This window comes from Narcine bancroftii, chromosome 2 (genome assembly GCF_036971445.1).
Source record: "Narcine bancroftii isolate sNarBan1 chromosome 2, sNarBan1.hap1, whole genome shotgun sequence".
In the NCBI taxonomy this organism is placed as follows: Eukaryota; Metazoa; Chordata; class Chondrichthyes; order Torpediniformes; family Narcinidae; genus Narcine; species Narcine bancroftii.
Genome location: NC_091470.1, coordinates 172,853,763 through 172,881,422, shown reverse-complemented (window position 1 = coordinate 172,881,422; position 27,660 = coordinate 172,853,763). Strand labels below are relative to the sequence as shown.

The following is a 27,660-nucleotide window of genomic DNA, read 5'->3' as shown; positions in this document are numbered from 1 at the left end:
ATTGCTACAATGGAAATGTCCAAATTTCCTAAATAAACAGCTCCTCATTTTCTAAAAGTAACATTATTTGTGTGCAAACGTGACTTGTGTGGATCTTACCAAGTGGTCTAATGGGGTAGTTATCGATTAGATTTGCATAATGCTTCACCGGGTCACTTTCTGTCACTAATCAAAGCATTGAGTTGTGATCTACCCAGGTCAAACTGAATCAACAAAATTTAGACAATTTCACCTTCAGATTCAAGGATTGGCTCAATTAAGATAGTTTCCTTAATTTGTCTTGGAATTTTAAGACATTAACCAAGAATGTTTGCTTTTTAGAATCTATAACAAATCTGACATATTGGTCTTAGGGAAGAGGAAGGAACAAAACTGGTAATCAATCTCAATACATCAATAAGGATAAGGCCATTAACAAAGTTTAATATTTTGAAAAAAGCATATACAAAGAACTCAACATGAAATAAGATCATTTTAAACCAAAGTTACAAGGATAATGGAACACTTCAAAATGGAAATCAAAAAATTTGGTCAAATCTTAACACTGAACTCTACAAGATATCCTTTTGTATTCCCACAGGAATCTAGTCTGCACGTGTACATCAGTCCCAAGCACAACAATCCATCACCAGCATCTCAACAGTTCATTCATTGATCAGATTGCAGGTCAACGCTCGGCTTGGGCCAAAACCATTTTGGTGCCATCACTGCAACCCATCCTTGAACTTAATGGCATAATTTTGGCCTTCCAAATTTGGATTAATAGAAACAAAAACTCATATTGCATGTAACAATCCAGTCAGAATTTAGCCAAAAATTAAAACTCCCCATTAATGTACACCAAGGTGCAAGGGACTCAGTTGCAACTGCGAATCTTTTCGCCTTGTGACATCAGACTAATGTAGCTTGGTGACACAATGTGGAACAGTGATGCTCGGTTGCTGGATGTAGCATTTAGGAGTGTGGCAATCTTAAAAAAAGCCATTCGTTCATTAAACAGAAGCAATACTGTGCAAGTTTCATGCCTGTGACAAGGAATTTTATAAACAGCAGATTAAAACCTAGTTGTGGACAAGTATCCAGTGGAAAATAATTGAACAGAAAATTCATTATGTCTACTTAAATGTTACATTAGAAGGGGACAAATTTTACCATTGGCTATTCTATTCCTCCCATCAGCGCCCTCGTGGTTGTGTGCAGGACGATTTAATTTTTTTTTTAAACAATGCTTCAATAGGTCAGCCTGCAGACACTGCTCATAACAGTGAACAAGGACGCCTTTTCTTCTTAGGTTCTGGTGGCTCCAGGGCTGCCAATATTGCTTCGTCAAATACATTCTTTAGTCCTTTCTGAAAAGTGGGAGAGAAAGGTGGGGTCTCATGGTTACAGATTCAAAAGAAAAAACACAAAGAACCAAACAAACAGCTGGGTAACTCTTGCTGACAAATAGGAGGATGCACAGTTTAAACAATGGGTGAGATTTGTTAGTAAGTTATACCATCTCTAAAGGACTTTTTCCCCTCCTAGGACTCCACCATGTGCAATCAAAAGGCAGATTAGACTGAAGAAAACACTCCTTCTCTCTTCTAATAGCATAGTATTTCTGATAAGAGCCATTTCAGTCCCAAAGTACCAATGAAAGCTCATCCACAATAGATAAATAATAAAGTCCTGAAAGTTTACAGGTTCACTTTTGGCAAGAAGCTGAGCCAGGAGGGTCTTTGCCATCACTTAAATAGTTCATTAACTTCTCAGAGCAACACTAGAATTAACTAGACATGCATTTCCCTTGCACACATCAAATAGCAATACAATTTTAAAACCTGCATTTGGGACATTGGCCCTCTAACATGCTGATATTTACTATACACTACTCTACAAAAACTTACTGCACAATACAACGACCACGAACACCCTTGGTCCCAGCCAAAAAAGGATCTATAGCTAAACTGCCTTGCATCAAATTAAAACTGCTTTCATGAATATAGATTTAAAAACTGATAATGCCAAAGTGGTTCAGATTCTTGATAATATCGAGAACATACAATATTAATAACTTTGATAAGTAGATATGAAGCACCTGACATTTAAGACAATTCCATTTATTCAGCAACTAAATGGAACTCTTTAACCCCAATTTAGTTGCAGCTCAGTTTTTACTATTTAAGCACTGCAGTCCCTGTTGCAAATAGTACCCAAGGTCTCCAGTTACTTTGCTACTTACATCAATGCTAAGGATTTTACTTGATTGAAGTTCAATCAACATTTTGCAATTAATTACAGACATTATGCAAAACAAAAATTGAAGGTACGTGGAGGGAAGCCATCCAATATAAAGGGGAAAAGTTACTGGTGGGTAGAGTTCTACATCTATTACTAGGGTACTGAAGACCCAAAGATTTGATGTTACATCTCTGGCACAGAAGTCACAGTAGAGGCAGGGGCAATACTGCAATGTTACCATTCAGTTGAATTAAATTTAGCCAATGACCAACAATTACACAGACAGTGCCCCTTTGTTATTTTGCCACACTTGCAAAGGATAAAGCAAGAAAGACATGGACCCATCCATTCACACATCTCTCCATTATGTGAACCAGAACACATCAAATCAATTTTATTTCAACCAAATCAACACCTATGAGAAGGTGCAACTGTACAATACCTAGATGCACATCACAATTACAGGAGTAGAAACTTTGGAAAGGTCCAAAATGGCATCCAGCAACTTTTACATATCCATATGGAGATAAGAAAACAATTTAAAAGGATTCATTTAAACAGCATCTCTATTGGACTGGATACAGAAAAACAGGGACACTTAAAATATACAGCATTTCCGCTTCCTTTGAGTTTCCGGTGGCTCGAGAGCAGCTAGGATAGCCTCATCAAAAACATTCTTCAGACCTCTCTACGAGACAAGGTGTGGGGAGGAAAGAGAAGGGTGGGAGTGGAAAAACAGCACGAAGTTAGAGGAGAGATTTGGGTTAGAAAGACAGTTTTAACAACATCCATTTAAGATGAGATTAAATTATCCAACATGCACAACAAAACAGTTCAGGACCAATGCATCTGGGTGGGGGACACACCTGCTTAAAATCCTCAAAAACAATTACCCACATGGACACCAACATCAAAATGTTAGTTTAAATATTGAAAAGCAGGCAAATAATCTGAAAACTGTCACACCTATTTGCATTAACACACCAAATTCAAGAGGATCTGGGTTATTTTGAAAGGAGAGGATTGGGGAAAAAATGGATTTTAGAAGGTTTTTTTTAAATTTATTGACAAGGACTTTAAATGCATCATCTGGAAGTGCAGGAAGTTTCCATCTTCTGTCTGATTGTTACCATGTTTGACCAGTTACTCAAATGGCAAAAGCTGATAATGAGGGCAAACAACTGAATATTATATTTGAATTGTTTCTTAGATTATGATGTGGGGATGCCATTTCAAAAAAAAAAAAACAGTCTAGTTGCTGAAAGTTAGGACCTGCTTTCTTTTTCGTTGGGAAATGTTCAACTATGGCAAAGTTTTTTTCTGTGGTTTTAAAATTTAGCTTTGCTAATCTAGCCAATATATAATAAAACTCAGCAGCACAAGGAAAACAACTTCTCCATTGCCATCAGATTCCAGATTGATCAATGAACCAAAGACACTGGTTTACTTTGATTTTTTTTCGTGCAATTTTTATTTATTGTTGTAAGATGGTTTATACAAATGTTTGCATCATGAGGTTGCTGCAGAACAATGAATTTCGTGACTTGGTCATTACAAATTCTGAACAAGATTTCAATCATGGGGTTCTGCAGACTGCAACTTTTCTTTCAAATTATTTCTTCTAAAAGGTATATCAAAATTCACTAAAACTAAATAATTTGTTACTGTCAAGGAATGAAACTTGCTAACTAGCTTAAGTTCTCTTTCAGAAAAGAACAATGCTTTTTACATAAAGCACAAACACAAATTGGGTCCAGATTCTCTCACTAGAATAGAGAAAGAGAGAAGGGGAAGTCAAGGAAACAGTGGAAATGAGTGCCACGGTAACACTTGCCAACAAACATTAGACAAAATTCCTGGGGTTAAACCCTAAATGCTACATTGGGTCACTCATGTGGGACAGTCAAACTTGTCAGAGCAGAAGTTGATATAGTATACACATCTGTAAGATAAAGCAACACCCAGATCATTAGTAACAGGTATCAAGGACAAAAATTCTGCGTCAACCCCACACACTCCAAAGTAGAGCTTTAGTGTTAGTAAAAGTGGGGGATAGAAACAGAACCAGCAAAATGAACATTTTAATCTATTGAATTTCAAACTGTCATTTGTCAGCAAGAAACATCAAGCTTTCTTTGCTCATCATCCCATACAAGTGGTGTAAAGGACACAAGTGAATGAACTTTCATTTCCTCCGCCACCAAACAGTCAGGCCAATGTTAACAACTCATTATTGCTTATAAAAACATGGAAAACAGAGCATCCAAATACATCAGGTAGAGTGGAATTATTCAAGGATAAGAAAGAATACATTGGATCCAAAACAAAGCCCTCGTCTGAACCTCAGTGGGAGAGATGTAGCAAGGGGAAAAAAATAGACTGCCCCCTACTCCAATCAACAAACAAGTTTTGCATTCATTAAGATTAGTTATTCTGGGACAAAAACATGGAGAATTCAAACTGCTACTCTGGCCAAAGCGTCAAGGCATTTCACTGAAGCTCACGTCAGGTGGCTTATTTTGGACACATCGCAATATTTTAGGCAACATCTGCCGTGGAATTGTTCAAACTTCGTTCCAAGAAAAAAAAATTTTAGATCACTGTGCAATGACTAGAAGGTCAAACCCACATGGCCTGTTCCTGAGGGAATTCTCAGCTTTAATGATCTTTAACAATGGTCGTGCAAAAGACAAGTCATTCAAGGAGAGAAAAAAAATGGCAGAATTGCACAAAGCAGTTATTTCATTAGCCATGCTAGTGTAGTAAAGCAAGGGTGGCTGCTAATCCCTCCGGAAAATTGGACATTTGTGCTTGATAGCAAAGGATTCAAAATTTAAAAAATAGCAATACTTTACACTTTAGCTTTTATCTAAAGTAATGCATACATTGGGTATCAAGCTTTGAAATACATGCAATAAGGTTGTCTTATAAGGTTGCCGGCAGTTTACTTGAACATAACCATGCATCTTTGGAAAGATATTTTGAACAATTAAGCACCAATAGAAGGATAATATGGAAAACGTACTTGTGTCAGGGCAGAACACTCCACGTATTTGACAGCTTTCAGGTCCTTGGCCAGTTTTTCAGCATTATCCAGGATAATGGGCTTCTGTTTGTTCTTTGCAAGTTTCTCAATGGTTGAAGAGTCATCCCTTAGATCGATTTGAGTCCCAACCAGCAGGAACGGAGTCTTTGGACAATGATGAGTGATCTCAGGCACCCACTGTATTGAGAATCAGGAAAAATCATTTCTTATTTTCAACTTGCTTCAGAAGAGACACTCATTAATGGAGTTTAATTTGATAAAATTTTTCATAATAGTTTAGTTAGTCTACAGGACCATGGAATTATCCAACACTTATGAAAAATAAACCTTTCTATATTGGAGATCCTCATTCCAAACCACACTACCCCACCCCCACACCCCCCATGTTTGGCAAGGCCAGTCAATTCTAAATACAAAACGCAAAGGCATTAGGTATCATGTGTGTCCAGAGTCCTGTGGCTGCAAGAGTAGTAATTCTATTTCAAAGGTTAATGTGCCATAGTTCGAATTCAACTGGTCCCAGTGGCACACAACATCAGTTTACACTGTTCTGGAGCTTTGAACTCGACTAAAATCTGGGGCACTCTGGACTTCAACTTCAGTACTTTGAATTCATTTTTAAATACAAGAATACAATATTAGTAATAGATTCTAAAAGGACTCGCTTTTGCCCATCAGAGCAAGTCTGTCAATCTTGCCCTGTATTGCGACGCCAGTGAACTGGTAAAACACCAACACAAAGTTGCTATAGAAAACTGCAACACTTAGAGTCTACACATTTATCTCTGTACATTTTTCTGTACATCACATTGCCACAAGTCTCTCCCTGAAAGTAGGAGTAGAAAATCATTGCCAAAAAAAATGAAGCAGTTGTCTTACTATTATCACATCGAATTTAAAAATTAAAGAGCAGCAAGGCACATCTACTGAAAGCAATGGAATAAATTTTGGAATATCTGGTTTTAGTGAGCAACTATTAACACTGAAGGATACAAACCTTTTCTTTGACATTTTCAAATGATGATGGTGACACCACAGAAAAGCACACAAGAAAAACATCAGTCTGTGGATAACTCAGTGGTCGTAATCGATCATAATCTTCTTGACCTGGAGACAAATTAAATTCCAAGACAAAATTGTCAAATGCTAAAATAAACCAATGCAAAACCCAATGATTGGGCAATCAGTAAATTGTTCACCCTTCCACCATCTGGTCGGAGGTACTGCAGCACTAGGGCCCACATGTCCAGGTTGGGCAACAGTTTTTCCCCCTAGGCTGTCAGACTCCTGAATTCCCCGAACCTATGCACATAGCATACCTTGGTACCAGGGACTCGTATGCATACATCTTAATATTGCAATTAACTTCTACTTTAACTTTGATGTAAACATGCTGTGGACCCGGAGAAACGCTATCTCATCTTTGACATACGATCATGGTATGAACGATAAGTAAAGGTGACGACTTCAAAATCTGATCAATACCGTCTAATGGCTCGCTCAACAAAAATGAAGACATTCTAGAATTGAGAGTCAGCTCTGGTATGAAGATTAGTGAATGTTGTAAATGCTAAAATCAGTTGGCCCTTATCAAATTTGGGGCTTGCTGTATAATCAGTGGATATTTTAACACAAGTTCCTTTCTTTACAAGCATTGCTGGTGTTTTAATAACTTTTTAAGCAACAGTACAGAAAATTAGTATCTGTCATTCACTTTAAACACTTTAAACATGTCAACCGTCTCCTTAAAAAGGCTTTATGAATAATAGCGCATTTATATCTGCTTCATTTAGAACATTCCTTACAAGGTTTAAGAATATAGGTTCGAACACAAATACAATATCAAGATTTCCAGCTCTTGTACACATCACTTAAAATGCAACTCAACCCATACATGCTGGTGATATTTTTAAGTGCCAAATATAAATGATTTCCAACTCAATTCTTATGCACACAACTTTCCACTCATGATATCAATGCAATCATGAAACACTGATTAAAGCAACTTTGGCCCAATTCCTAAATGAAACCAGAGGAAACCCAACGTACCTGCAGTGTCAAACAGTCCTAAGGTATATGGTTCCCCTCCAATCATAACTGTCACAGCATAGTTATCAAATACCTGCAAAACAATTTAGAGGATAAATTACCTGCATTTCAACTCTTCCACAAGTGGACAAAGCCAGGGAGGGAAGCAACCTCTCCCAATATGGCCAATTTGACTTGACTCTACTTTCAAAAGCACTGTTCCACAGTTGTAATGAGCTCATATGCAAATACAAAACATAAAGCAAATAGCAGAGTTCTTCAAACATTTTGTGCCAAAACTTCTGCTCGTATATTTGCATACGAGAATGGGTCATTAAGTCACCTATTCAATTAATCAGGTAACCAATCACAACCACAAGCCAAAGAGGACTCAGCTGAGAGTGAAAGACTCTTATTGTTCAATAGAATTAGCAGGGAGAGTCCAGCTATTCAAATACCCCTCAGGTACATACTCTGACAATTCTTAAAGATAGACAAACATTAATTCCAACTTCACGACCAGTTTTAATAATTCCACAAATCAAACTTTTTATGGGGGTGTTTAAAATGTCGTTTCTCCTGTTAAAGAGCACAAAGGACCATTCACGTTAACCTGGTTTACAGTTCATTTATGTCTTCATTTTACTAAGTCACCCAAATAAGCAGATTTAATAGGACTTAAATGTTAGAAAAGTAATTATTTGATCAGGACATTGAATCTAACTAATTGCCTTTAGCTACGAAGAATGTCTCTTCCCAATAACTGGGAGTAAAGTTATGCTTTCCGATCCAAAAATCAAATTTTCTGAGACAAATTATGCTGCAGACTTCTGAATACTGCAGTGAACTTGGGAGCAACAATGGGCTTGAACTATCCAATAAAGGTAGGGAATTATACAACTGCTCTATTATACATAATTTAATCAATAGGTCTACTCCAATGGCAAAACTTGCTCCATTATACAATTCATGTTTTTATATTCAATAAAGTTTCATCCTTTAATAAACCAATAGGCCATTGTCTGAAAATACTAACATGATTTGATATGTACCAATGTACTATTTCGTACTTTATCAAGAAAAACCATTTTATACACCTTACCAAAAATATCCAAAACATTTTCAAGTCATCACGTGTGTTTGTATTCATATTGTAATGAGAAATACTCGTCTCAGCAGTTAGAACACAACATTCAGAAATGCCTCTCAAAAGCAGACAACTTTCTCTCAAGATTTTACAATTCCTGGCCGAGCACATCACAAACGGCCAAAAAGGACAAGTATGACATGGGAGATTTTAATCAAATTACACATCTGCCATATTTACTTTTTAATGATCATACTTACCGTGGGAACATACTCTGATGGAAATTTGTTTGTTGTATAGGATATTAAGAGACAAGTTTTACCGACAGCACCATCACCAACTACAACACATTTAATAGTCTGCATAGTTGTAGGTTGCCTTCAGGTCTCCACCTTTACTGTATGGAATCCTACTGCCGTATCTGTGTGTGTGTGTGTGGGGGGGGAAAGGAGAAGAGGAAAATATTAAAACAGGAAGAATGCCAGCTTGGTACATGTCATTACTAACCCATCTGCTTTCCAAAACAAGTTTCTAATCAAACAGCATCTCTGAAAAGATGACATTATTTGAATCAAACACTTGAAATAGTTCAGAGCCATCTAACCCTTCAAACCTGCTTTACACCTTTCATTCCCTGTCATTTCCACCATCAGCCCTGCATTCCAAATAACCTGCATTTTGAATGACCACAAGAACCATCTCTAAAGCTTTCTGGGGAAGGAAATGAAAGATTCCCCACCCTCTGAAGAAATTCCTTTTCATAGTTTCAGAATTAAAGGTCAAGAACTTTGCCTCTTCAGCCAACAGAAATGGCCTCTGCAGTTATCATGTGAAGCTCCCTCTCCCCCCAATATTCACCTCATTATCTACATGCAAAACAATAGTCTGTATTGGGTCTAGGAAACCTCGCTGCACTCCTTAATGGCAAGGACATTAAAAGGCAAGAGACCAAAACTGTACATTGTACCAAGGCCTGATAGTATTTTGGCCCTGTACTCAAATCCTCCGGAAAAGACCATCAACATTTGACTGTAATCAAATGTTTGCTGTGCAAACAGCGTCCTTTTAGTGACTTCTGAACAAGAATATTTTGGCATTTTTGAACAGCAATGTCATGCGATTTCTTATCATTTACCAAACAATTTTTTTCTGCACAAATTGGATAACTTCATTTCACCTTGCAGATAGGTAATAGGAGAGTTCATTCCTCATTAAGAATTAGAGGATAAATGCACTAATCTGTCTCATTCAGGTGGAATTCCTTCTACTTTAATACAATCTCCAATGGCAATTATGCCTTTGGAATTTCCAAGTCAGGGACCTCCACATATGGAAAGTGCAGATTTCAACTAGAAAATATTGTACTGTGGCGGTACACATCCTCGTGGCAAAGCGCGCACCTCGGGTGAGCGTGGTGACATCACCGCCCTTAAAGAGAAGCGCGAAGTTTGAATAAAACATTTGAAACCCCCCCCCCAACATGGTCGTAGTGAGTTTCAATCTGTGTAGCAGCTGCAACAGTACCGTCTGCTAACTGACATTTTCAACTTCCAAGAGCAAAAACAATTTAATTACATTTCCACATTGTGGATTCTCCCCAAAGGCAAGGACAAGTTTCATTTAGAGTTTTTACAAAAGAGTGAGGATTTTTTTTTAAATTAAGTATTTGAGTTTAAAGACATAGCACATTAACAGGCCCTTCCGGACATGAACTCATGCCTCTCAATTACACCTAATTGACCTACAACCTCCCTACTTTTTGAAGGGCAGAAGGAAACCAGAGCACCAGGAGGAAACCCACAGACAAGGAGAATGTACAAACTTCTTACAGATTGCAAGCACCATCATGTCCAACATCTCCAACTTCAGGCAAGGAAGAACAAAGTCAAATATTAGCCATTTAGAAAGTACACTAGCATATGGAAATGATCACAAGACAAAGCCTCTTGTGCTACAATTGGCTGAAAGCATCACACCAAAAAAGTTTTTAATCTTCACATTGTGCGAGATCAATATCCTGTGCAGAAAAAGTTATGACCATCACTTCTTTTTCATTATTTTTATAGGTTTCACCAAGTAAATGTTAGATAGGTACATGAAGTATTAACAAATCACACATAATAAAAATGGTGTTAAGACCTATGTAACTGAAAAGAAAAAACCTAAAACACTATACTAATTGTCAACCCCCTCCCATCAGAGGCTACTGGCTAAACATAATAAAAAGGGAAAATAATCAAGGAGGTCAAAAAAAATTCAAGTAAAGGAACCTTACAAATTTTGAAATTAAAAGAACCCCATAAGGAAGCAAAATTAAGATTCATTTTAGTTGTGGAACATTAATTTTTTTTCTGAAGTCAGACATGCCATCATATCAGACAACCATGAGCAAAAGGGAGGTGAGGGCAACTACATGGGATTGTGAAGCAGTCAGGGGCAGACCTGATAGCCCACTGATTCCAAAAAAAAGCAAGAAAAGGATTGAGCCAAGGTACAAAACAGTGCTTTTCAAAAATTGGAAAGACATGAACAGAATGTATGATAGAGTGTGCCTTCTTCAGTTATATATTTAATCACATTTAGAAGAAAGATTAGACTAGATTTTACCTAAATGGACTTAAATTGTAATAATGTCTGGCACAAACAGGATGAATGCCCTTGCTTCAGAATAGAATTCCATGTAGTTTCAGAAATTAACTGTTGAAAATTTTGTTCTTTTTAAATTCTGTCCCTCGGTCTTAAAAGTAAATAATGAAAAAAGTGTTCAGGTATTATAAATTTGGTGGATCAATGTTCAAAAGCAAGATTTTGTCAATAAAAAAGATTGGATACCCAAATTTGACCAATATTTTGAACTGGAGGTAATACGAAGGAATCACCTAAAATAGAACTAATAAAAATTTATGGTACTCAAAATGTTTCCTGAATTGAAATCAAATCCTTTGAATGTATTATTCTTTAGATGCTGAAAAAGCTTTTGATAGAGTAGAATGGGAACACTTTAGTGTGTTACAGAAATTTAAGCTTGGTCCCAAATTTATCACCGACAGCTTCAATTTTTACTAACTCAATTAAATCTAAACCTTTTCGGTTGTATCACAGAACCAGACAGGATTTCCCTTTAAGCCAATTACTATTTAATTTGCCTTTAGAACCACCTAAAGTGGCCTTTTGGCAATCAGCTGATATCTCAGGAATCCCTAGGGCTGGAACTATCCATAAGGTTGTCTCTTTATGCAGACCATCTTTTGCTGAATTTAATCGAATCCTGTCTGATCGATTCCATCTATTTTATCAATTCAGTCAATTTTCTGGTTATAAATTAAATTTGCAGAAAAGTGAAATACTAGTTTTGAACTCTTCCTGCTCTTTATATTCCACTATTCCTTTTAAAATAGTTAAAAACCAATTTAACTATATAGGTATTACCATTACTACAAAATTCAATAATTTGTTTCAAGAAAACTCAATAAATTATGTCAAGTTTTTAAACACCCTTTTCAAGGACATTAGTTGGACACATCAATATTATCAAGATAAATATCCTACCTAAATTTTTTTTAAATATTTAAATCCTTTTTAAATTCAATGGACACTCTTATATGGAAAAATAAGCGCCCCCCCTCCCATCTTAAAAAAAGTTTCTTCAAAATATTAAAAAAGGAGGCTTGGCATTACTCAACTATAGGTTTTATGAATGGGCAGCCAATATTAGATTTTGTTTGGATTCATCATCAGGAATATCTCGGTGGTTTAAGATGGATTAATTTACAAATTAAATCTACTAAAACATATTCTCTTCTTTCGATGCTTGGAGTACCTTTACTTTTTTGGCTTCCAAATTAACTGATAATTTTGTTGTCAAACATACAATGAGAATTTGGTTTCAATTCAGGAATAACCATTACTTCTAAATCATGGAAATTGGCCATTTTTCAGAATCAAAGTCCAGAACTCACTAGCAGTGAACTCACTAGGCATCTCATTTGCAAGTCAAAAGTTGTCCCTGTCCAGAGGGGAAAAACAATTTTGTACAAAGCCAAGCTAATGTAGTTTCAAAGGATGTCAATTTGTGTTGGTTGACAAAAACCAATGGCTACTGGAAATAACAAATAGCTGGATTTCTCCAAAATTACTGGGATAAAACAAGAAGTTTGTCCTGTACACAAGATACAACTCAAAAAGCTAAAAATACTTGCTAGACAGCATCTATGGATCAGAACCTTAAATTCACCCTCACCAGAATTTGCCCACACCCTCTATCCCCTAAGGATTTAAAGACTCCAGAGGATGCTGAGCCCATCCCAAAGTGGGTTTTTCCTAGTACCCTGCAATTGAAAGCCATCTTGAAAGCTGTTTATATTCCCTCAGCAAAGCTTCCTGTTAGATTCCCACATGAACCAGGACAATTGGTTAATTCTTCCCCAATTGAATGTTCCTCCTCTCCAGACTTTAAGAGAGCGAATCAGCAGGTCAAGCAGCATTCATGGGTGATAACAGACAGTCAAGTTTGTCCACATCCAGGATTTTCAGCCTGAAACATTGCCTGTCCCTTCAGCATTTTAAGATGTTCTGGTTTTGCAACATCTGCAGTATGTCACAAGGCAGGCAATAGCACTTGAGAGCAGAGCTATGAGAACAAGATCTTTAACCCAACACCTGCCCCAGACATTCTCCCTATTCAAAAGATACTAGGGGCATAGGTCAATTGGGTGGCACAGACTCCTGGGTCAAAAGGGCCTGTTACTGTGTTGTATGTCAAATGAATGCAAGCTTGTATGAAGACTGCCTTTGCCCTCAACCACAGGCTGCAAAAAAGTTGACTTCTCCAATCCTACTTAGTGGTTCCCCAGACTGCTGCACTTGTAGTCAGTAAATCTTGACCAGTTCTGCACAGCAACATTTCATTTTGAGATGTAATAGTCTTCTACATCCAGTCAAGTCTTACAGCACTTCTCCCCCCCCCTCCAAAAAACAATGTCAACTTCAGACTAGCTCAAAGCCAACTTTTCTCAAGCTGCAGATGCTTCCTCCTACACAATTAAGAGTTTAAGCATGCACTTCTGTGTGCAGAGTGAATTTAATATAATGCATCTTGGCACAGGAAAGTGTTAGACCAATTACATGACAACTGCATGCTAGACTCTGCTGTATAAACTTTCCACATGTTCAGGATCATATTCATTTTCCTCATCCATCCAGTTCATGTTTCTCCTACACCTCAGTTCTTACTCTTCTTTCTCACCCCAACTTTCTACCCAAATTCTCCAGAGGATGCCCTTGATTGCATCTTCCCCTCTGTGGGCTTACTCCCCAATTGTCCATCACCACCAAAGCCTACAAGCTAGCCCAGAATCCCTTCGACTGTGGTTGCCCTGGACAGTATTTTTAAATCAATTTCTACAACACTCCATAGCAAAATTAAATCTAGCAGGGAGTAAAAGTTGTTTAATGCCACATTTATGTTTGCATTGAGTACACAGTCCCATTTTTTCCAATGAATGAATAATTTCTATGCAAATGCAAAATTGTACTTCGGTATTTACGCATCCAAAATTGCAAATATTGGAATCCAGAGCTCAGAACTACTGGAGGACCCAAGTCAGACAGCATTGTGGAGGGTAACGGTCAATGCTTCAGATCAAGATTGAAGGATGTCTGCTTAGGACAGAGGAATTTCTTTCACCAGAAGGTGGTAGATCTTGGAATTTGTTGCCACAGGCAGTCGTGGAGGCCGTCATTGTGTGTATTTAAGGCAGAGATTGTTAGGTTCTTGATTAGCCAGAGCATCAAAAGGTTATGGAAAGATGGCAGAGTGGGAAAATGCTCCATGATTAAATGGTAGGGTAGTCTCAATAGCCTACTTCTGATCCTATATCTTGTAGTTCATGGACTGAGGGAGACAGTTGGTACAAAAGTGAGGAGATAGGAGTGGGGCTAAAGCTGGTGGATCCAGGCATAGTCAGGTGGGAGGAGAGGGGAATTCTCAAGATACCCAGGGATGATGTCAAGAAGAATGGCAGATTATCTGACAAAGGAAGAGCAGATCCAAAGGAGGAAAGGTGAGCAGTTAGAACCAGTGAAGGAATAGAGGAGTGGGTTGATTGGAGAGGGGGCTGAAAAGACAAGGTAACAAGCGACTTAGGAGATTAGAAGGACAGAGTAAGGAAGTGAAGTTACTTGAAATAGGAGAATTCAGTGTTCAATCTGTTGGGTTATAACTACCCACAGGCAGAACAAGAGGGGGGCTGTTATTCTCATTTGCATTTGGCTTCACTCTATCATTAGTGGTCAAGGATAAATCAGTGTGGGACTGGGAAGAGGAATCGAAGTGGCTTACAACCAAGAGCTTCAGATGATCAAGGCAGACAGCAAGGAGGTGCCTAAACTACACTTGGTCACAAATGTAGAGGCTGCATAGAGAACTGAATGCAACAGACTAGGTTAGGGGTGCTAAGAGTGTGTCCCAGCTAACACCCCACCCATGATTAAGCTGTCATACTACAATCTCATTTATTAACACTGAAATTTGCAGAGCCAAATAGGCTGTAAATTGGGAACTAGGGCCCCACCAATAATCTGTGTAGAATAATTTTCCAATCCGGTCAGCTTGGAAGTAAAATATTTACTTTTCTACTTGTATCGAGATCACCAAAGTGTAATGAAAGCTGAAGGCACTTTTTGGAACCACTCCAACCTGCCGCTGTCTGGAGGGTTACAATCTCATTTTAAATGTGTCATACATGGATTCTCATTTAGAAATCAAAGTCGTTGTTTTACATTTTCAATCAAATATGGCAGGGACCAAAATAAAAATTATTATGAAGCCAATTACACAATTTGCAACAACCAGGGCAAGTGACGGGAATGAGTGATTGGCCACTGCATCCCTAAGGCAAGTATGCAAAGCAAAACTTTTTCTGCCCTTTACTAAAAATCAGTTCAAATACACACCAGTTCACAAGATTTGACTGACCAAATAAGGACCAAAGAATTGGACATTGAAGTGAATGACCAGAAAGGATTAACTGAAGAGAGCACATGAGACAATGAATTGTCTCTCTTTGTTCATTTACAAGTTTTAGGCTACATAGTTTTTTTTTGCATTACCAATTAGTGGTGGTTCTGCCTTGCCTGCAGGCAGAAGAAATCTTAAGGCTTGCATGTGATGTATGCACTCTTGACAATAAATCTGAAACCTTCCAAACATCAAATCCTGCCAAAAAAAAAGTCAAGTACAAACTGCTGATTAATTGCATGAACAAAAGGATGCAAATTTCAACCTGTACTGCAACATAGGGGCATCTGGCACCCTTCAGCAATACAAGTGCATACAAGTTCAAACCTAGACTCCGTTAACACATGACTAGACACAAGAACTATTTTAACGACCGCTTGTATTCATGACAGATTAGAAAACAAAAGTTATTCTCTGCCTTCAAAGACAATGAAACATGGGTATCACTAACTTCAGGCTTCAGCTCTATTCACAAGGTAACTGTAGCAAATGTGATGCTGCAAATTTTCCACTAATTTGTGGCAAACTAAAAATGCATCAAGGCCATCAAAAAGTATCAACTATTGATACAAAGTCTTGACATTGTTGCTGTTAAGAAAGTGAGAGGTGAAAGTACATTGCACTTCATGTAATTTATTTCGGAAGGAATGTATTCTGCAATCCAGAATTCAGCTGTTTTCTTCTCTGTAGCAAGGACTGATTTTGCAGGCTGATTAAATTCTGCACAACTGTTCTGTACATTCAAAGCAGCATATCCCGGTGATGAACCAACGTAAAACTGCAACAAGTTGGCACCCAGATGGTGTCTGATCTATCGAGTTCCTTCATCTCATTCCTGCATCTGCAGTTCGTAAATTTCATCAAATCTTTCTGGTTTAAAGATTCAACAATAGCATTCCTTTCAGTTGTGTGGATCATATTGGCAGTTATATTGAACAGCAACTTTTTTTTTTTTACAACCACTCAGTGGCATTTATAATCCAGTTAAACTGGGTGCATACAGCTATTTAGTCTTAAATTTCCGACCTTTACTGTTGGTTGGCAAGGGCTCACATGAGTACCATCTGATCAATGAGATTATGCAGAGCAACAACTAATGCAAATCGTGCCTTCTCATTCAAAAATAATCCACTGCAGTGTTGAAATTTCACTCAATCATCAAGGATAGTCCACATATTTGGTCAAAATCCAAATGGGATACACTTACAGGAAAACAGAGCTCAAACAGTTGGAGGCTGTGGCTTGTCTCTATGTCTAGGGCTCCAAAAGGGCAACATATCTGCATTAAAAGTATTAAACCAATCCAGTTACACCCATTTTATTTTGGAGCAAGGAGAATTGATCCAAATACAATTGTGTAGTTTGATTTTAGTAGATACTCAAAGGCTCCAATTATTGAGATTTCCTTTTTGCTTGCTTGATGACATGTAGGTAGGCGCTTTCAACAACAGCATTTGATTCTACATTCACTGGATGTTACAGTATTTACTTTCAAGCCACAATAATTAGCAGTTTCAGATTGCATTTGCGAAGCACCTTGCTGAACCTCAGTACTTGATCAAGTACTGTGAGTAACTAGGCGGGTGGGGGCAGGCGCCTCAGAGGAGCTTTTGGAACATTCAGGTGAGTAGGTCTTTAGCCGCATGGGGGCGGGGGGGAGGGGAGAAGGGAGAGAATATGCAGCTTTACAATGGGGTGTTCAGGCCACCTGAAAGGGCCTACTGTTAAGAGCTCAAGTTCTTTGTCATGCGGCAAGATGCAAAGTTCATTTTACATGCCATCCATTAAATTTATCCAATGGAGTTGCACAAGGCATGCAGTGAGCAAAAGAACCAGAGTCGAAAGTGAGTTGAACCAACTGACTTTAATAGAACTCTCGCACGCATTTAAATTCCTTGGAACCAGATGATGCTTTCCCAGGACCTTCATCTGCATGGGGGTGGCAGTCACAGGGTGTTCCAGCTCTGGGTGTGGAGCCAGTAACTTAGCTTTGCCGAGCAAGAAGGTCTTGGCATTCACTAGGCGCCATCCCTTGACGTCCATTAGGAAACAGTGCACCAAGAGGAAATCTGTACCCAATAAAGGCAGCGACATTGCTGCCAGTGCAATTGATCAGGTGAAACGGCTGGAACTGAACTATGGTGGGATGGTTCGCATGCTGTATGTGCAGATACAGCTGCTGTTGGCAGCAGTGATCACCAGTTCTGACTTCATGGCACAGGTGTCGTGGTTCGACACCCAAGTTTACTTGGAACTTTCACCTGGAGTGTCAGTCCCATAACGAAGCTAACACAGTGGCCAGTCGCCTTAGCCATTAAAATTTCCTGGAAAAGAACAGGGTGGGTGGCAACATGGGTTCCTCAACCCCCCTTTTGGTGGTAAAACACCAACAGTCCAAACTCGGGGTCACTCCCTGCTGCAGGCGTCACTGGCTTCGTTGGTGGCATGGGGAAGGCCCAAGCCTTGGGGTGTGACACAGCAACTTGGTTGATGGAGGCCCCGCCATGCTGCTTAGACAGGATATCTGCCCAGGCTGCTATTTTGCGTGGGTCACGGAAATTATTATCAGCGATGAGGAGGCAGGTATCTTCTCACATCTGCTCAAGATTTTTTTCGAACAGTAAACGTGGCATTTAGCCATCTGCTAGTGCCAGCATCTCATTCATTAACACCAATGGCATGCAGTCACCTAGGCCATCCAAGTGGAGTAACCGTGCTGCGCACTCATGGTGGGAGAGGCTGAAAGTACAGATCAGGAGCACCTTGATTGTCCACAACCAGTGGCTGGTGTAGGAAGTTGAAGAGCCTGTTTCCTGGTCGAATGAACCAACCACAGTAGAACTTTGTGGCATCCAAGATTTACCGAACTGGAATTGGGCTTCAGCCTGTTCAAGTGAGACCTGCAGCTGCAAGGTCCAGAAAGTTAGCAGTTTCAGTAAAATTGCATTCTGTATGCTTGGGTCAGTCATCATTGGGATCAAATTGGATTTGGACTGTCAGGGTCACCAATGTAGTTGCACAAGGCATGCAGTGAGCGAAAGAACAACAGAGTCTAAAGTGAGTCGAACCAACTGAATTTAATAGAACTCTCACATGCATTTAAATCCCTCAGAACCTTGCCACTCCGAGGATCTCTCAGTCAGATCTGCCGCAGACTTGCCTGTGACTCTTTGAACCAGTTCGCCTGTTGCATGGGCAACATACATTGCAGAACACTAGGGAATATAGGATTACAGTCATTATCTCTTCAGACAATGTCAACAAGATTTTGCAGCAAGTCATTCTTCTAGATTCCCTCAAAGTGTATTGCATTGCAGTACATTTCCCTATATTCGAAATTCCATTAACTGAAAAGTTCTATTAACCAAACTTTTTTTTGGCATCAACATGACATCACAAGTTGAAAAGATTCATCATCCAACTTGCCCAAGTGGAGCTCTGATGCTCTGTCGCCACAGAGCTCAGAATCAGCTAGGAAGACAGACACTGTGTCAGAAGCAGGCTGAATCTTCTGACTTCTGAAGCAGCCTTCAGTGATCAAATGGAGGAAGTTGGCAGGTCAGGCAGCACAAGAGAAGAAATTAGAACGCCATTGTCCTCATTTCAGATAACGCCCTCTCCTCTCTTCCCATTTCTTCTTTTCCCAACCATTGTACTTAGTTCTCAGCTGTCCCAGCATCATCAAGGAGAGCAAACCTCTCATGGACCAGCACTGGGGACAGGGGAATGCTACTGTGCAGTCCCCCCCCCCCCCCCCCGATTTTGTTCCATTAACCAAAAATATCTAATAACCAAAAACCATCCAGACCCAAGGTTCTGGATATGGGGAAACGTACTGTAGTACATTTTGTATTAACAAGTTTCATGCCAAACTATGTCAGTCTTTTTAATTCATGGATTAATGCAAGAAGGAGGCTGCCATTCAATATTGTAGATAATTGACATTGCTATTATTTCCCTAATCTTTCAAGTAATCAACTTCCTCTTTAAATACTTCCAGTGATATGGCTTCCTCAACTTTAGGGCGATAAAGAATTCCAGAGATTCACCACCTTACATGTTCCTGCAGGCCTCACATTTAAATGATTACCCCTCAATCTTGCAACCAAGTCTTCAGATTTGTTTCAATATTTCCCTATTCTCAACTTAATAGATCTTTTTAAGCATACTAAGATAGGACAACCCTCATTCCAGGAAATAGCCAAGTGAATCTTTTGCTTTACTTTAAAGACCAGGATATTCACCAAGAGCCAAAACTGGGCACATGTGGCTTCACCAGTATCCTGCATGCAAGGTTCCTGCTTTCAAACACCAAACCTTGTGCATCAAGCCCAATAGTTCATTTACTGATTCCCACAACACAAACTTTCATATACAAATATGGAAGAACTCATCTAAAGCGAGTTCAGCGAAACATGGCACACCACACATTTCAATTTAAAAATTGGTCAAATATATAGGTTATTCAAGTTGGCTGTGCAACTATATTTTTAAAAACTGGATTTTTTAATTAAATATTGATAGTTTGTAACTTGGAGGTTTGCCAGGTAATATAGTCAGACAAAAGCATTGTTTTTTGCCTAAATTCAATCATTTGACAATATCCATTAGCCTCAGTGCAAAACAGTCGTCAGTTCCAACTGACCTACCAATTCAAATTTTGAAAAACCTTCTCATACCCTATTTGTTGACCACTAGTAGAGTGATTCAATCAGAAACTGGTTATCAAGGACTTAATTGGCTCAATTCAACACAAAGCAGTTGGGGCTCAAGTAGAAGGAATTATTCCTGATGAAATTACATCATCGCAATCTTCTGCGTAATGTCTTTACATAGTATTTCAAGAATTAAATTCAGTTTTAGAAGAGCTAAACAAAATTAGGATTTTAGCAATTCTCAAGATCAAATCATAGAACAGGCTGATAAAATTGGTAAAAATCACAATTGGAATAAACATGTTCTTCAATCAGAATTATACATCACTTGTGTGTGAACTGCAGTGGTTTTCAGTTAACTCATCTTAAGTGGCTCACCCCATCAATTCAATAGAATACTGCAGGACAATTTATTCAAACATGACTGTAACATCTTTTAAAAATCCTTCAACTTACCAAAAGGTCATAGCTACACTTACAAGCCAATGGCATAAAGAACTACTGGGAAGCTTCAGGGACATCAGAACAATTTGCTGAGAGGCCAAGTATGCTTTGTATTTACTCCTAGATTTATCTCAGTTGTGGATGGAAGTAATCCCATCCAAGGTAAAAAGACCATTTTACTCAGATTTACATTTGTAAACAAAATTTTAAAGCAGTTTAATGCCTTGCAGCCTTATCAGGCAAAACCAATTTAGTTTCAAATTTTTAAAATTCATTACCTAGTTATTTTGTTTACACACATCCCATCTTCAAGATCAGCATTAGCCACCTCTTGAAGACTACCTCAAGGTTTCTCCAGTTTGCCTCCAGTCCTTGACGTCTTTTGTCCTGCAATTCATTTTTTTAAAATAAAATTCAACTGCCTTTTTAATTTCACTGCTATTTTCCCTTATAATTCCAGTGTTCTCCAAATCATACATGACCCTCCTCTCTTAGGTGCAACACAAGGGGAAGCTTCTTTACTCAAGAGTGGTGTCTGTATGGAATGAGCTTCCAGTGGAGGCAGGTACAATATTATCTTTTAAGAAAAATTTGTATATGTATATGGATTAAAAAGGTATGGTGGGTTATGGGAAAAAAAATGCAGGTCAGTGGGACTAGTGTTTCAGCACGGACAAGAAGGGCTATGATGGCCCGTTTTCATGCTACAAGTGTTATATGGTTATTACATATCTACCACACGGCAGTCCTCTCTATAGACCCTATCACACTTGCAAGTGGCCCTAGGAATTGATGGCTAAACTGGGCTAAAAAGAGTCTTGTGTGAAAGAAAAGAAAAATCTCCACTTGCATGAGATTAGCAGACAATTTTTAAACAGTGTGGGGAAAGATCATGGGAAAAGCGATGGTGGAGCTGACTTCCCAGAATGCCATGTGGCAGAAGGCCCTTTTCCATTGGCATCCAAGCTAATTGGTTGGGCAGTGTCTGGAATAGGAAGCCCTTTGTGCCGTTTCAACTGTGCCACAATAACTGGGATCGGAGTGTTCTACCTTCAATTGGAAACAGGTGACTTTTGTTGTCCTTTCCATTGGTTTTTTTTATCAGCAGCATTGGGGATACGGATGGGGGTAGAGGTGGTTAATCTCCATCGTGAAATGACGTCATTTGACACTGGCGTGCTGACAGTTTTCTTTTTCCACTTGACCCTGTCCCAGTTAATTCCTGGGACAGGGTGCCAGTGGAAAAAGGGCTAGAGAAACCCCGCCATGCATGTAGTCGTGCATACAGCCCTTTGTGCGCGTTAGTGCTACCAACTTTCCCACGCTGTTTAAATAGTTTACAATAGCACTACCAACTTTCCAATGCTGGTTAAATTGTGCATAATAACACCACCAGTTTTCCCACGCTGTTTAACAATTGCTATTTATTGCTAGCACTTTATAAAGCTTTATATAGGTTGGCACAACAACAGGGCTGAAGGTCTCATATTGTGCTGTACATAAAGCTAAATTATATTGTATTTGATTCATTTTGTTCAAAGATAACAATACATTGATCAGGATTTAGGGCAGGTCCACCATCACTCTATGGTCATGATGTTATCGGTAGAAGGTAGAACAGTCCTTGCAAGTGTGAATGAGTGCAGTGTCCCAGTCAAGAGTGGTCAAGGGTGAACAGCACAAATACCATTCCTTTCCCAGGATACTGAATGGCCGATTTAGTGGAATCCAAGTGTAAAAGGGGCTTGTGTGAGAAAGTGAATGCTCTGAATCCCCTGAATCTTTGCAAATCCCTCCTGTTTTAATATTTTTAAACCACCCAGCACCTGGCCCAGTTTCAGTTATGCTGAAAAAAATTTCAATCTTGAGAAAGCTAAAACAGAACCTTTTTAAATTCTTATCCTTCCAATTAGCAATAATAAACCAATTTGATTAAATTTTCTTCCATTTCAGCTAGAACATGGAGACAGCAACTATTTGAAAGAAGGATGGTAGAGGCAAACTTCTCCTTACAGCTCAAGATGCAGAAGTAGGCCATTGGGCCCATCAAAATCACTGCACCATTCCATCATAAAACAATCTGTTCTCCCACTCCCCTGACTTCGGCTGATAACCTTTGATGCTACTCTGACTATTCAAATAGTTATCAATCTCTGCTTAAATCCACCCAACAATCTGGCCTCCACAGCTGCCCATGCCAGCAAATTCCAGAGGTTCCAGTAGAGCTGATGCCTCAGATTTGGCAAAAGCTTTCCTAGAACATTACAGCACAGCAAACAGGCCCTTCTAGTCTGTACCAAACTACTATTTTGCCTTGTCCTACTGACCTGCACCTAGTCCATTGACCTCCATACCCTTCCCATCCATATACCTGTCCAAATTTTTCTTCAATGTCAAAATTAAGTCCACATTTACCACTTCAACTGGTAGTTAGTTCCACACTCCCACTACTGTGGGAAGAAGTTCCCCCAAAACCTTTCTTTCACCCTGAAACCATATGCTCTAGTTTCCATCTCACCCAACCTCAATGCGAGTATCAAATCATTCCCCTCATTCTTTTTACGCACCAAGGAATAAAGTACAAACCAGTTTAACTCAATTCCTGAAGTCACGGCAACATCCAAATAAATCATTTGGCACTCTTTCAACCTTATTGACATCTTTCTTGTAGTAAGGTGGCCAAATGGCACACAACTTCAAATTTGGCCTCAGCAATGTCTTACACAACTTTACCATAACACAAGTAAAACATGAAAGTCTGCAGACATCGTAGTTGAAGTATAAACAATGCTGGAGAAACTCATCAGAGTTCAATCCCAATCTTGGCTGGTGTCTGTGTGGAGTTTCTGCATTCTCTCAAGTTTCCTCTAGATGCAGTGGCTTCCTCTGACATCGCAAAGTTGTGGATTGGTCGATTAATTGGCCACTATACCTCTTAGGATCTTGGGAGAGTTAAAAAGAATGTAGGAACAAATTTTTTTTTTTTTTTTTTAAATGGGATGAGTGCAAAATGTCAGTGCAGATTCAATGTGCTTGAAGGGTCTGTTTCAATGACTAACTTTGTGGGGGGGGGGGGAGGAAGGAAAGACAAAAAAACTGTTGAAAAAGCAAATGCTGTGCTGGAACATTCAATCTAGCCCTTGCTTTAGCAGATACACTAGACAATAATCAGGCATCATCCTCCTCCATCACCAGGTTGGTGAGTAGACAGAATTGCCAAGACGAGCAAAATTCAACCATGCCAGGAATACACAAAACTGCAGAAAGTAGCAAACACAGATATCACAGGCTGACCCCCCACTCATCCACTGATGTCCTCCACGCGAGCCATCAATGACTACCACAATGCAGCCATCATGGTAGACCCCCATCACCCTAGATATAATCTCTTCTCGCTACTATCTTGGGGGAAAGTACAGGCTGAAGTTTAGTACCTTCAAGTTCAAGAACAGGTGCACCTCTCCTCCCTCCCTTTCTCCTCCCTTGCCCCCCCCTCCCACAAACACCTATTAGGCTCAAGAACCTCTCCTTACTACCCTACCAGAGTCCTGTCTGCACTACCGGAAGACCACTTTTCTTTTTCTTGCATTAATTATAACAATATTACTTTTTCTATTTATTAAAAGATTTCTGAACTGGGTTAATGTATATTATCGAAGATTTTAAAAAAAATAAAAGTAGCTGTTTGCCTACAGCAAGAATTTTGGTGCATATGTACATTGCACATGGTACAAGAATAAACTCATTAGCACTCATTAGTTATTATTGAAGGATCCAGATTTATTGTCAGAGTACATTCATGACATCACATACAACTCAGATTCTTTTCCTGCAGTCAGGCAGAATTATCACTTATTGGTAGAGGAAATATACAGCATACACATGTAAAGAAATAAAGAACTGTGAACAGATAATGAATGTAAGCAAACTTACTGTGAAATTCAGAGAGAATTTTTAATAAAATCAAGTGTAGAATCCTTAAACAAGTCCTTGCTTGTTGAGGAGTCTGAGAGTGGAGGGGTAGCAGCAGTTTCTGAATCTGGTGGTGAGAGTCCTGTGGCACCTATTCCTCTTTCCAGAGAGCAGCAGCAGGAACAAAGTATATATAGCAACTTAAAGAGGAGATCGTGAATTGAAGTCCCTGAATTCATGGTTAATTCTCACCCCCCCCCCCCCCCTCCACCTTATACAAGGTATAAAGTCAGTCAAAGTTTTATGTCATTGTTTCCACTGAAATTTCAGCACAGGCCAAATCCTGGCAAGGCCAGGAGATGATAGGTGGAGAGGGGAGGGAGGGGACACCAGCAATCAGGGGCATGAGAGATGACTGGGTGGGTAAGGGGAGAACTAGAAAGGGGGCAAGTTTAGAAAAAAGCAGGTCAATGTTAAGGCCATATGGCTAGAGTGCCCAGATGGAAAATTCCTTGGATTGCATCCTCTGTGATGCACTCATCCCTCTCCACCTATTGCGCGTCTCCCCACCCCCGTACCTTCCACTGTGGCTGCAGGAGGTACAACATACGCCCACACCTCCTCCCTCAGCACGGTCCAGAGTCCCAAACAGGCCTTTAGAGTGAAGCAACATTTTCACTTGTACATCCACATCACGCAATACTACATTTTAGAATGTAACATACATTAAATTCTTTAACTTTGTCTACTGTAAGGAAGACAGAGTCACTACTTTGTCCAGCATCCCTCACAGAAATGAAGCCACAGTGTGGAACAAACTCATGACCCCAGTTTACGATGTCAGTGCTCTAACCACTGAGCTAACAGAGCCTTAGTGGAAATAAGGTGTTGTTCCTCCAATCTGCAAGTGGTCAGGGCGAGATAGTACACAAGGCTATGGAGAGGTATGCATGCTTGGGAGTGCAACTCAATTGAAGTGATTGGCTAGTAGGAGGTTACTGTTGTTGCAGACAGAGGAGATGCTGGGCGAAGTGATCTCCCAATCGGCGACCAGTTTCTCTGATGAAGAGAAGGCTACAAAGGGAGCACCAAATGTAGTAACTAAGTCCTATGGATGGACAAGTGAAATGTTGCTTCACTTGAAAGGCCTGTTTGTTGCACCTCCTGCAGCCACAGTGGAAGGAGCCAGGGTGGGGGTGCGCAATAGTTGGGGAGGAAGAACTGCATCACAGAGGATGCAATCCAAGAAATGCTGATGTAACTTTATGACAGTGAAGGCTACTAACCACAACATTCAAGTGCAAAGTTTCCTCACAGGAAGTGAGACTTGAAAGAACAAGTCTAATGTTACATCTTTCACATTTTAGAAATCCATCAGATGAGAGGCACACACTGCCATGCTCACCAAAATACAAAAGTAATGACTTTCAAATTGTGAATGTTATTCTAGTCAGTTATACAGTACAGAATTCAGTCCTTTGGCCCAAATCTATGCTATCTGAGCTACAGCCATTTGTCTGCATTTGCCCCAAAACCTTACACATCAAGTACAATGTAATTATCTTTAAAACTAAAGCAAACAGGTCCTAAAGATTGAGAAAGGTATCCAAAATGAACACGCTGAACAAATACACTATGGTTCGACTTTACACCAAAGTATTTTACAGACTTGCTGTTAATGCAAGATTAGCAACACCAACATCCCCAAACCACTACCCACGTCGGAGTCATTTAATATCATCCCAATAACTCGTCTCCAAAGCAGCCAAAAGCTTGGATTCAAATTAGTCAAATGAGTACAAGAATGACCCAAAATACTTCATTAGCACATTCCGTCATGTACATGACAAGTCATAACAGATCTGTGCTGATTGACAATTTCACAACCCTGGAAATCGTCACTTCTGAATCATTAAGGTGGGAAATGGGCAAATCCCATGAATTACAGGGAATTTCAGCTATTCAAAGAGGAAAGATTACAACCCAACAAGTAGATAGATGCTGTTCCCCAATGAACAGCATGGAGCCCAAACTGAAATGCTACCAACTTAAATCATTCATCTTTGACAACAAACCAGGATCACACCAAAACATCCCATTAAATGCCAACCTTTTTAAAAAACCCTTACTGGGATCTTTAAAAACAAAAGCACACCGAAAGTGAAGGGAAAATAGGATCCCATGCTACAAAGTTGACGAGCTTGAAAGGAAGAGAAGCAAATTGAGGATTTTTGCTCAAGGCTCGGAGTGCCACTCTGCACAAAATCTTACACCAAAAGGACAAAAGTGGCACCTTACTCTTCGACTCCCTGCAAGACAGGAGCGATTTTGAAACAGAAAACCAAGTTCTTTAAAAAGAGGGAGAGAGAGAGAGGGGGGGAGAGAGAGGGGGGGGAGAGAGAGGGGGGGGGGAGAGAGAGGGGGGGGAGAGAGAGGGGGGGGGAGAGAGAGGGGGGGGAGAGAGAGGGGGGGGAGAGAGAGGGGGGGGAGAGAGAGGGGGGGGAGAGAGAGGGGGGGAAAGAGAGGGGGGGAAGAGAGGGGGAGGGAGAGAGAGGGGGAGGGAGAGAGAGGGGGAGGGAGGGGAGGGGGAGGGAGGGGAGGGGGAGGGAGAGGGAGGGGGAGAGAGAGAGGGAGAGATGCTCTCGGCCTGAATTTGGTGAGGAAAACGCCTACAAACTGCGGCATTTAACGGGGAGCCTAGTAAATAAATCTCACTTCTTTCTCCCCCCCCCTCTCCCCCCCCCCTTCCCCTCCCCCCGCTCCTCAGCTTCTGCTGCCGCAATGAGGCCAAGGGCCGAACAGCACCGCCCCACCCAGGCAGGATCCAGGGCTCCGGCCGGGTGGCAGGAACCCGACGACAGGCAGGCAGCCTCCCCCCCCCCACCCCACCCCGGTTATGGGGTAGGGAGGGGCGGGAGAGCGGGCTCAGCCACGGCTGGCGGTGCCCCCAGGCCGGTGTGGACCGCCGGCGTGAGGCAGGAAGCGAAGGCCCAAGGCTCACCGCATCGAGCCGCGGCCGCCGCCTCCTCCCCCCTTCGGACTTCAGCGCCTCCCTCGCTCCCGTTTCGGCGGCGACTCGACCCGTGCCAGCCAGTCACCCGCCGCTCGCCATTTGGGTTGTTGGCCCAATGGTCACTCACCCCCACCGAGATTCCGACGACACCGGGCGTTGGCGACTGCACGGGGTTTCCTTCACAGCTTTAAACTGCTGCAGGGGCACGCCGCGACTACGTCATCGCGCTCCCTC

The 27,660-nt window shown here is 40.3% G+C and overlaps 1 protein-coding gene across 6 annotated transcripts; it reads right to left on the bottom strand.

Annotated features, from left to right (window-relative positions):
* Window positions 1-403: 403 nt before the first annotated feature.
* On the bottom strand, window positions 404-27,660 carry cdc42 (cell division cycle 42). Of its 6 annotated transcripts, XM_069919128.1 has the most exons (8): window positions 27,554-27,604; window positions 24,435-24,613; window positions 20,780-20,888; window positions 8,645-8,805; window positions 7,319-7,391; window positions 6,267-6,376; window positions 5,249-5,446; window positions 404-1,349 (listed from the first exon to the last, which is right to left on the bottom strand). In XM_069919128.1, exons 4-8 carry the CDS (start codon window positions 8,747-8,749, stop codon window positions 1,257-1,259), a joined length of 579 nt encoding a protein of 192 aa, XP_069775229.1. In that variant the 5' UTR covers window positions 8,750-8,805; window positions 20,780-20,888; window positions 24,435-24,613; window positions 27,554-27,604; the 3' UTR covers window positions 404-1,256. The 6 variants fall into 6 exon arrangements, with proteins under 6 accessions (XP_069775229.1, XP_069775226.1, XP_069775228.1 ...); XM_069919125.1 differs by lacking the exon at window positions 20,780-20,888; XM_069919127.1 differs by lacking the exon at window positions 20,780-20,888 and having other exon boundaries at window positions 24,435-24,564; window positions 27,554-27,573.